The 12,210-nt window shown below is 37.6% G+C and overlaps 1 protein-coding gene across 1 annotated transcript in view; it reads left to right on the top strand.

Annotated features, from left to right (window-relative positions):
* The first annotated feature begins 204 nt into the window (after nt 1-204).
* Nucleotides 205-12,210, top strand: part of trim54 (tripartite motif containing 54) — a 30,837-nt gene continuing 18,831 nt past the window's right edge. Inside the window, exons 1-3 of the mRNA XM_071532853.1 lie at nt 205-417; nt 5,795-5,973; nt 10,603-10,783. Coding sequence (XP_071388954.1) covers nt 205-417; nt 5,795-5,973; nt 10,603-10,783 — 573 coding nt within the window. The remainder of the gene's footprint in view (nt 418-5,794; nt 5,974-10,602; nt 10,784-12,210) is intronic.

Raw genomic sequence — 12,210 nt, 5'->3', positions numbered from 1 at the left:
GAACTATTGTTGAGAAAGCCACAAGAAAACCAAGGATAGAGTGGGATGCTGCTGATGGATAGAGAACACTGGAATCAGGAGCAAAGAGCTAGAACATAAAGGAAGACAAACAAACAAATCCACCGCCCCGGTGTTTCTGGAAGCCTCCACCTTCAGGCTCGAGCCGTTCTCTTCTTCTGTCCGTCTAGCTGCCGCCCGGACGTGATGAACTTTGCTCTTGGCTTCAAGCCCCCGGCAGCGGGCGGGTCTGGGCCTGGCGGTGGCGGTGGCGGTGGCGGTGGCGGTGGCGGTGCTACCATGGAGAACCTGGAGAAACAGCTGATCTGCCCAATCTGCCTGGAGATGTTCTCCAAACCCGTGGTCATCCTGCCCTGCCAGCACAACCTCTGCCGCAAGTGTGCCAACGACATCTTCCAGGTGTGTGTGTGTGTGTGTGTGTTTTGGGTTTTTGGCAGTGGTGGAAGAAGTACTCAGATCTTTTACTTAAGTAAAAGTAGAAATATCACAGTATAGAAATACTCTGTTACAAGTAAAAGTCCTGCATTCAAAATGTTACTTAAGTAAAAGTACAAAAGTATTAGCATCAAAATGTACTTAAAACAACAAAAGTAAAAGTACTCATTATGCAGAATGGCCCATTTCAGAATAATACAGTATATATTATATTATTGAATTATAATTATTGATGCATTAATGTGTAAGCATCACTTTAATGTTGCAGCTGGAAAAGGTGGAGCTGATTTCCACTACTTTATATACTGCTGGGTAGCTTACAGTAATCTATAATAATACATCACAGTTTATTAGTTGATTATATTTTGTATTAATAATCTGAATCTGCAAAGTAACTAGTAACTTAAATTATCAAATAAAGGTAGTGGAGTAAAAAGTACAATATTTCCCTCTGAAATGTAATGGAGTAGAAGTATAAAGTAGCATAAAATGGTAATACTTAAGTACAAGTACCTCAAAATTTTACTTTATTCGAGGAAATGTACTTAGTTACTTTCCACCTCTGGTTTTTGGAGGTGACATGTTTGCACAGAAGCTGCTGATGGCAAAATATTTCGTGGCAATACTCCAAAATTCCAAGCAATTGCAACTATTCAGTGTTTCCAGAGTTTCTCCCGAGTTTTTAATCGTATTTTAATCAATGGTGAGTTCGATCAAAAAGTCACATGTGAAAACCCAATTCACATGTGGGTTTTCACATGTGACTTTTTTTGTAAGGGATGTACATGTGCTTTTTGGACACTTGTTGATTCGCATAATGTGAACATGAGAAATTTCCCGTTTGACATTTTCGCCTGGGAATTGTCTCCTGTGAAATAAACATTGTCATAACTAAAGGCAGGTGAAAATGTGAAAATAAAAGTTCACATGTGGAAAAAAAAAACTCTTCATCTAGGAATTGAATGTTTCACATCTGGAGTATGACATGTGATGTGTGACGTTGATTTGCATATGTGAACATGTGAAATTTCCCGTTTGACATTTTCACCTGGGAATTGTCTCCTGTGAAATAAACATTGTCATATCTAATGGCAGACGAAAATGTGGAGAAAAAAAAAAAATTCACGTGGAAAAAAAAAATACTCCTCATCTAGGAACTGAATCTTTCTGAAGTATGACATGTGACGTTCACATGTGAAAACCAACATGTGGTCCAGAAGGCACATGGGTTTTCACATGTGACTTGTTTGGAAGCCCACAAAATGTGGAAAATGTCACTTTATGAAGCCACAGTATGTGTCCTTCTGTGTCAGCCTTGGATCCATGCCCATTATGATTTTTATTTTCTAATTATTATAATATTCAATGCATACTCAATAATACAATAAATATGTAATTAACCAAACTGCATTGTAAAACAGCTGGACAGCAAAATTTCAAAAGGGGATTTGATTAAAAAAAAAGGCCAATATTGGCAAACTGATATATCTAAGCTGAATTACATCCACATACTACATATAATTCTCCTATAGTAGCAGTGCAATTCAGCCATTTGCAGGCTGGTTCAGAGGGTGATAGTGTAGGGACCAGGCAGCTGCTGTTGATCCCAGCCAGCTGTCTCTTTCCTGGGCTGGAGGAGGAACCAAGGCCCTCTTTAGTGCCAGGTGCTGGAAGCTGACTTCATACACTAATCATGGCTGCCTGAAATGGCTTTGCTCATGCCAAGGCCGGGTTTGAAAAGGAGCAGAAAATCGGATGCGGACTCATTTCCGATGGTTTTTACATGTTTAACCAGCAGGGTAAAGATTCGATAAAGTAATAGCATGAAAAAAACAAAAGCCAAGCCAGGCCAGGTCTGTGATCAGTGACAGTAGTTGGGCATTTAAGATAAATCATGAACATATAGCATTTTTGCATTCATAAATCACTGACATGTAAAATTGGAGAAATTAGTGTAATTACCATAAACAAAAGACACAGTCACTGAGAAGACTGGCTGTCTCTAGTGGCCTCTACACTGCATTTTACATACCACCGGGACGGTTTTGGCGGGAAATCTGCAGGATTGCTTTATGGCACAAGGGAATACTGCTTTACGGCACAAAACAGGTAGAGGGCGCTGTTCTTCCAGAGCAAAAGGAGCTAAAGCTTTCAGAGTTTCTGGAAAAGGCAGATGGTGGAAGGAGTGAAAGGCCGATGGTAAAATCACTTCCAACAGGTTGATCCTCTTCGGGGAGGGGGGCAGGAAGCAACGGGGCTTATGGGAAATGTAGTCTTAATTTGGTGAAACACTTGCACTAACAATACCGCTGGCATGAGAGAGGCGACCAATCCTGTCAACCATGTTCTCATTTGTTTATGGTAATTATACCAAGGTATCACCATTAGTTTGACAGTGATATATTGATGTTTTAAAATGAGACACATAGCACCTTTAACACAAAGATATTACCACATTGTTATATTTTATTTTGCATACTTTGATAGTCTTTACACAGCTCTGTTCAAAGTGAACTTGTATGAACACACCACCATCAATCCTTTGCTAAACGTAAAATTGAGAGAAAGACATTTTGGGTTTTTTTAATACTTTTTTATTGTCATCATATCATTTCGTACATCTTACCCATGTTATATAGCCTATGTATGACAACATTTTTTTTTTTATGACATGCATAAATGATGTGAGTAGGTGTGTCACCCAGTGATACATCATAATAACAATCAATCAATATGACAATAAATTAAGATAAATAATGACAATATTTACAGTACAGGTTTAAATTATTACAGTATGTTATAATTTTGAATTTATAGAAAAACATCTTTGATCCTATTTTATATTTGAAAATCTGCCTGCTGTATTCCATAAAGCCATACGTTTTTATTATATAAATATATATATCATTTTGATATAAGACATTTATTTTAAAATATTTTTTTACTACCTTTCTTACTACCTGGATGACTGAAATGAATCTGCACAGACCTTTCACCAGGTAGGGAGATTAAGACTTGATCATCGGCTGAGGAGATGAGCATGGCACAGTGCCACATGGCTTGTGAAGAGTGGGGCGGGGCCACTGCTGGCAGCCTTTGGAGGAGGCAGCTGCCTTCCAGTCGACACTCAGGGAACAAAAGTCCCTGGTGCCCAAAACAGGCTGTAGCTCTGTAGCTCCCTTTAACTCCTCACAGACCAGTGGAATGAGGAGCTTACAGTACCATGCTCTCATGTTGTTGTGGGTTGGACTTCTGGCTCATGATCAGTGTAGCATGTCGTCCCCCTCCCTCCTCTAATGACTCATCACTATATTGACTAATAAGATTAGGCAAGATCAGATGAAAGTTGGGTTGTTGCAGCAGCAAATAGTATTGGATATAGCAAACAAAAATAGAATATAAATACATATATGCATGAGGAAATTATGGAAGCCCATTCCCGCCACTCAATAAAATAAAAAAACGACTCTATTTCTCAGAATTCTGACTTTATTTCTTCCACTTTTGTCTTTTTATCTCAGAATTCTGACTTCATATCTCACAATTCTGACTTTTTATCTCACAATTCTGACTTTTTATCTCATAATTCTGACTTTTCTGACTTTTTTTTTTATATAAAATTCTGAATTCTGAATTTATAAAGTCAGAATTGTGAGAAATAAAATCAGAATTGTGAGATAAAAAGCCAGAATTGTGAGAAAAGTCCGAATTTTAAGACAAAAAAGTCAGAATTGTGAGAAAAAAAGTCAGAATTCTGAGAAATAAAGTCAGAATTGTGAGATAAAAAGCCAGAATTCTGAGAAAAAAAAGTCAGAATTTTGAGAAAAAAACGTCAGAATTGTGAGAAGAAAACTCACAATTGAGTCATTTTTTTTATTTTATTGATTGGGCTTCCATAGAAAATTGTACTATAAGTGCATTAATGCATTATAAGTAAACTACAGCATTATAAGTGAAAAATAACAGCAGAACATACTGAGACAAAACAAACTTAAAATATGTACAATAAAGCAGAAATGACTGATCATAAAGAAACTAGTCATTGTTGATATGGCATCCTATATCTAGGTATACCAGGTCAAATTATGCAGACCTCTGTCTCTATTGTACCTTGTTGCCAAGCGATAAGGTACAACAACACAACACAAAGCAGTATTTACCGCAGGCGTTGACGCTTCATCAGCCTAGCCAAACATTTGCGAGGATTCCCATCAAAACCCTGAGGCCGACACCACGAGTGTGTTCAGGGGAATTGTGTTCGGACGGTGTTTGCATGACACTTCCTAAGACCCATATTAATGTTTTAAGTTCTCCCCCCCGGCTGCACCTCGGTCTTCCTCCTCTCCTCTGTCTTCCCTTATCTCCTCTTCACCCTCTGCTGGTCATGAACATTCGCCTCTCCCTCTCTCAGGTGGCTATTCCTCTACTCCTATGATCCAGCCACATCTATTCCAAGTGCTATTTCTCATGTCTTTCCTATCATAAGATGAGAAAAATATGACACTTTATGAAACTTTTATGATCCCTTTGGGGAAATTGGGTCGTTGCAGCAGCAAACTGTAATACGGTACAGCGGGGGAAAATAGAATATACCCTATGAAAATATCTTATAAACAATAACCATATGCAGCTGGCAAGTAATGGAAAGAGTATAGATTGCTGACATTTATGGATACACTTACTTACTTTCTTACAGTTGTTACTAACAGATGTTACTAGGCTTGGGCTGATATTTGATAAGATTGAATATCGCGATATTTTCCACAGTATCAAATATCGCCCCATTTTAATTCAAGTGGGTTCCCTTTTCCACTATCAACCCAATTTCCTGGAAATGGCAGGGGTAACACTATACAATAAGTGTTATAAGGGTCACTAAGTTAAGCGTTAGTTAATACTTAATAAGCATTAAGTAACTAACCCTTAATTAACAGTTAACTAATGTGTAATTTACTAATGGTGTTCATGTTAACTAAGGTATTAATATATACATTATTTAATAGTTTATAAAGATGACTATTAAATAATGTATAAATCAATACCTTAGTTAACATGAACACCATTAGTAAATGATTATCAGAAACATTAGTTAACTGTTAATTAAGGGTTAGTTAATGCTTATTAAGCATTAACTAACCCTTAATTAATGTACCCTTAAGTGTTACCACTTACCCATGTGACAACTTGCCCCGCTCTCCCCTACTACCAGTCTATCGGTCAAGAGAAAGTTAGTGCTTCTCTGCTTGCTCTTGAAGAGGAGGATGAGGACCCAAACTCTCTCTCTCTCTCTCTCTCTCTCTCTCTCTCTCTCCCCCCCCCCCCCCCCCCCCCCTTCACCCAGGCAGCTAACCCTCTGTGGCAGACCCGCAGCTCTTCCGGCATGGCGGCCAGCGGAGGTCGCTTCCGCTGCCCGTCGTGCCGCCATGAGGTGGTGCTGGACCGCCACGGGGTCTACGGCCTGCAGAGGAACCTGCTGGTGGAGAACATCATAGACATCTACAGGCAGCAGGAGTCCTCCAGGTGAGAGTGCACAGAGGGCCTCAAGGAAGAGCTAGGGATCCTTGAGTGGGTTCAATTGGCCGTTAAGAGGGGTTCCACAGGAAAACAAGGCATAGTGTAATTTCACTACGAGTTAATTCACTAGAAATTACCCCAATTAGAGAATGTATAAGAATGACTTTTGGAATCCTATGTTTTACTCTTACTAGTGTTATCTTACCACATACAGTGTAGAACGTTCTACAATTCAGTACTAAATCAACAATAACAAAAATCTTCCCATATGGGTCATTGGGACAAAATCTTGGGGTCTGCAGCCTAATGTGGGTCTATGGGATTTTGAAAGTCGATACCAATATTTCTGGATTGAAGCTGCCACAAGCCAGTATATTTGTTTCTGTATTTTTAAATCGGACCCTTTTCATGACAAAAAAAAAAAAAAAAAAAAAAAAAAAAGTTAAAATCAAAATTGCAGATGTATTTTAACTCCTGGAACAAAACGTAGTGTACCTTGTGGGTATCCGTTCAACACGACCATTATTTTTGGCATTGTTTGAAAAACCCATTGGTAACACTTTACAATAAGGGTCACTAAGTTAAGGGTTAGTTAATGCTTAATAAGCATTAACTAACCCTTAATTAACAGTTAACTAATGTGTCTGGTAATCATTTACTAATGGTGTTCATGTCAACTAAGGTATTAATTTATACATTATTTAATAGTCATCTTTATAAACTATTAAATAATGTATAAATGAATACCTTAATTAACATGAACACCATTAGTAAATTACACATTAGTTAACTGATAATTAATGCTTATTAAGCATTAACTAACCCTCATTAAGCATTAACTAACTCGTATTAAGCATTAACTAACCCTTAACTTAGTGACCCTTATTGTAAAGTGTTACCAGCCCATTCATATTCCCCATAGGGATCTTAAACTACACACTGAATGACATGCTAATCTATGGCATACAAAAATTATGCAAAATGGCAACTTCTGCTCATGGCCTTTATATCAGTCTAACCCTATTACAGTGTATTAGTGTATCACATACTCTGGAGTATCAGCCATCTCTCTGCATTGAGTGTTGCCCTGGCCTGAGCCAGCTTTATTTATAAGCACTTTACATAGTACTCAAAGACACTTTACAACAGCGAGGGGAAAATAAAATAAATATATAAAATACATAAAAACATTGATACAAAAGTGATGATAATAAATGAAGATGATAAAATAATAACATGAGTGTGCATTTCAGTTCTGGAGAGGCAGTGGGAGTTAGATATTGTAGGCCTTTTTGAAAAGGTGGGTTTTGAGTTTATTTTTGAATGAAGGGAGTGAGAGTGGGTGGGGGTGTGGCGATACTGTTGCTACTAGTAGTAGTAGCAGTAGTAGCAGTAGGCCTAGTAGTAGTAGTAGCAGTAGGCTAGTAGTAGTAGGAGCAATAGTAGTAGTAGTAGGCCTAGTAGTAGTAGGAGCAGTAGTAGTAGTAGTAGTAGTGGTGGTGGTGGTAGCGTACTCCACCCTAAACAAAAGGGTTCTAGGCGGTAGAAGAAAATGGTTCTTTAGGGTTGAACCCAGAAAATGAAATGTTCCAAACCTGCAGTTTTAAAGGAACTTTTTATAAACCACTCTGGGTTCTTTGATGTGATTCTTCCAGTTTTTTATTTTAATAAACATTCCTCAGCCCTAGGACAGTGGGGTCCTGTGGATTCTTTTTTAAATGAAATAAAAATGTGCACCCATAATTTTTTATTTCATTTATGAAAAAAAAGGGCTTGGATACTAATACTAGTTCTCATGTGACCCATTGTTGTTAGCATCTGGTGAGAATAATGACTATCTTTATCAGTTACATTATTAACAAAATACAACATAATATCTAAACCATTTGGTGTAATAATATGTCCAGTAACTCAAAGTTCTACATCAATCCAAAATACTTTGCTATAAATGCAACTATAAAGTAAATGAAAGGTGGTTTATTTTTCCATTCCACAGAAATCACAGTTATAATGAATATTTAGCTCACATCTTCCTAACATGTTTGGCTGGATATAAAATTTAAAATGTAACTGCTAAGAAACATGGTATTACTGGCACTGTGGCATGCTATTGTAATAATAGGAGACTACCAATAGAGAGCACTATTGCATTACTGCCAGTCTAGTATTCTGACTGGTATGTGTTGCTTTGACTGAGCATCAGACTAGGACTATAAGGATTTGTATCAAGGATGAAGTGGAGAGTTAACCCACATAGATCTACTTTACCACCTTTTTAACTGTAGAATACAGTTTAACACCTTTATGACATAAATTGATAATATACATCATAGTAAGTTGTGTCAAACTGATATTAAATTGCATGAGAACATGGTCTTTTAAGGGTCTTTTTTTTATGGTTTTAAGGTCTTAAGGTAAGGGTTTTAAGGTCTTTTGAGGCTGTAAATAGCAAGTTAAACTAAGCGTTTGTCACACAACTGAATAATTCAAAACCAAAACAATATTAATAATTAAAAACTGTTCAATATATTTCACCCAGTTGTGTTACATAGATCCTCAAAGAATTTTTTTCTGTCAACATTAGCGTAGATTTTTCACCATCACAAAAAGATGGTTGCATTTGACATTAGGAGTTAATACAACATGGCAAGTTGAGTTCTCCTTGCTTGATCATCATAAACCGTTTTGTTAATGCTGGGCTTTGCAGTGGTGCTCATAAGGAATCATAAGGCATCATAAGTAAGGCATTATATGGCATAACACATCATAAGACATTATAAGGCACATAAAGCATTATAAGGCATGATAAGGCATTATAAGCTGTCATAAGGCACCATAAGGCATTATAAGGCATTATTAGTGCAATGTATGGAATCTAAAGGCATTGTTATGCGTTATAAGACAGCATAAGGCATCATAAAGCATTCTAAACATTATAAGACTTCAAAAAGCGTTATAAAGCATTATAAGACTTCATAAAGCAGTCTAAAGCATTATAAGACTTCATAAAGCATCATAAAGCATTATAAGACTTCATAAAGCATCATAAAGCATTATAAGGCATCATAAAGCATTCTAAAGCATCATAAGTCATCAAAGCATTCTAAAGCATTATAAGGCATTGTCAGCACATTATAAGTGCATGATAACTATATTATACAGTATATTATAATCAGATCATGATTTTAAACAATGTGCAAAATATGTGGGCTTTGAATACTTAATGATGCAACTTCATTTCATCAACCATTCATTAAATAGTTAATGAAATGAGACTGAACTGAAAGCAATTTTCTGATGTTTTTCTGAGGATTATATAAGAAAAGTTGATCCTGCTTGTAATGGGCTTACAATCTGCCAATGCGTCACAATGCGTTTCAAGTGATGTGTCACATCTGGGCTTGTTTTCAGAGGTTTTTGATGCTAGTTTACCGGTGTTGGTCATTTTCAGACATCTCGATGTCCTTGACTAGTCCACTTAGAGAGAATGAGCCGGCATGAAAGGAAGCTGATCCTGGACAAGGTTAACCTCGCCCCATCGCACCTGCCTCGCAAACACTTTAGCTGTTTGACAAGTGGTAAACATGAGAAATGAGCATGGCGCAGTGATTTTAAAGCAGACGTTTGGTGTCTCAAAGCTGTGTTCCTCAACATTAATATAGGCAAACAAACAGGACCTGCCGATGGATATGATGCAGTTTGATAGATTCCATATTTATTGTGTAGCGGTTCAAAACAACACTGGTTGTCTATGGCAGTGATGCTCAACCTTTTTCATATCAAGGACCCCGAATTTATTACACTTTAGACCCCCATTTGATGAGATTTGGCATCTCTGGATAGATAGAGAGATAACAGTGAAACTATGATCAAAATAATCATTCTTCTACATTCTGTAATTGTGTTAACTTCTTGGAAAAGAAACAATGGTGAAGTTTAACAGTTGATCAGTTTGCTGGGGACCCCTTGGAACCCCCTCAAGGACCCCCCGGTGGTCCTCGGACCCCACGTTGAGAACCACTGGTCTATGGAAAACTGTTCACAACACATCATTTTATTATTATTATTATTATGGTAACACTTTACAATAAGGGTACATTAATTAAGCATTAAGTTAGTTAATGCTTATTAAGCATTTAATGCTTATTAAGCATTAACTAACCCTTAATTAACAGTTAACTAATGTGTCTGGTAATCATTTACTAATGGTGTTCATGTTAACGAAGGTATTCATTTATACATTATTTAATAGTCATCTTTATAAACTATTAAATCATGTATAAATTAATACCTTAGTTAACATGCACACCATTAGTAAATTACACATTAGTTAACTGTTAATTATGGGTTAGTTAATGCTTATTAAGCATTTACTAACCCTTATTAAGCATTAACTAACCCTTAACTTAGTGACCCTTATTGTAATACTTATTGTGTTACCATTATTATTATTATAGACTGACAAGAATAAAATTCTGGGCGAAACACTAAATACTTGGATTTTTTTGGCATGAAATTATAAACTTTAAAGATCCAAGAAAACATCAGTATGGTTATCGACCTTCAAAAAGCTCACATCAGTCAAAACCAATGAACATCTGATGATCCCATTCAACCTCTCTCTGTCTCTCACAGGCCTGTAAGCATCCAGCCGGAGCAGCAGCAGCAGCAGCTCATGTGCGAGGAACACGAAGAGGAGAAGATCAACATCTACTGTCTGTCCTGCCAGGCGCCCACCTGCTCCATGTGCAAGGTGTTCGGCCAACACAAGGACTGTGAGGTGGCCCCGCTCAGCAGCGTCTACAAGAGGCAGCAGGTAAGGGAGGCTCAGAGGGAAGGAAAGGCCTGCAGAATTTTTACATTTGAGGAAAAATCCCCCGTAAACACTATAAGACTGTTACTAACCAGCTATTTGGTGATGTACCTTGCATTTTTGTTGTATTTCTCATTGGTAACGCTTTATTTCCTTGGTCCACAATTTCCCTAATAATTTCCTAGAAAGGAACAGTTCATTTCTTAGGACGTTTCCTGGAAAGAACCATGAAATGATGCAGTAGTTGTATAGAAAATGTAAGCAGGTCTGGTGGAGTCGATAAGATACTGTACGTTTCTAAAAGAGTTTCCTGGAAAGAACCGCAAAACTATAAACTGTGGAAAATAATAGGCAGAGGTCAATCTGGTAACCCAAGTCATGATTCATATAATTATATAATATATTTATTTGTTGAATCCCTTCCTCTAATTTCTAATTTTCTATATAACCACTACATAATTTCATGGTTCCGTCTTGGAAACTTACCAACTACCATTGAACTCTTTCTCTATTTTCCCTATAATTAGTACATAATGTCATGGTTCTTTCCAGGAAACCTACTAAGAAATTAACTTAATATCTTGGACCTGGACCCGAGCCCCTTAGAACCCCCCCCCTTAGATCCCCCCCCCCTTCCCCTGACCGGCACTAATAACTGAACTCCTTTCCACTGATTATGCATATATACAGTACATATATATATATATTATTATTGTTTGCATTATTTGCATTTTGCCTTTTCTCTTTATTATCTTCTGTACTTGTTTTTCCCTGGTACTGTTCTGCCAGTTGTTGCTGTGGCACCCGAATTTCCCCAAGGGGATTAAGAAAGTGATATTTTATCTTATCTTATCTTATCTTAACAGTTCCTTTCTAGGAAATTATTAGGAAATAGTGGATCCAGAAAATAAAGTGTTACCTTCTTTTTTTTCCTTCTGTTACTAGAGCTTCCGGTTAGTCATCCGCTATTACAGAAACTCGGCATGGTGCTAAGCACTAGATATTAATGGCCTTCAACTCATGCCTCTCTCTCTCTTCCTCTCTCTCTCACACACACACACACACACACAAACGTCCACCCCGACCAACCCACACCTAAGTGCAGATACACACAATTATACTTACTCATGTAACCAGTAAAATCAGGACTACACACACTTAGAATAGCAAAGAAATACATACAGTGAATCACATGTACATCAAGAAGACACACACACACACTCTCAAAAAGTGGTTGTCCAGCTATCTAAAGGTCAATGAGCGCTAGAGCAGACACGAGCTTCTTCTGTATGCAATATTAGACGCATGGAACATGATGGTCTCTCTACTGACAGTAACGGATGGACGCAGACACACAAACAAACACTGACTCCGTCCAGGTCAGTCAGAGGTTTTTTTGTTGGCATGCAGATGGCGGCGGCAGCGTCCGG

This window comes from Centroberyx affinis, unplaced genomic scaffold (assembly GCF_046629955.1).
Source record: "Centroberyx affinis isolate AG114_WGS23_722 - 3 ecotype Tasmania unplaced genomic scaffold, CSIRO-AGI_Caff_v1 ptg002260l_1, whole genome shotgun sequence".
NCBI lineage: Eukaryota > Metazoa > Chordata > Actinopteri > Beryciformes > Berycidae > Centroberyx > Centroberyx affinis.
Note: the sequence above shows the minus strand (reverse complement) of the source record. Positions and strands in the feature narration are given on the sequence as shown.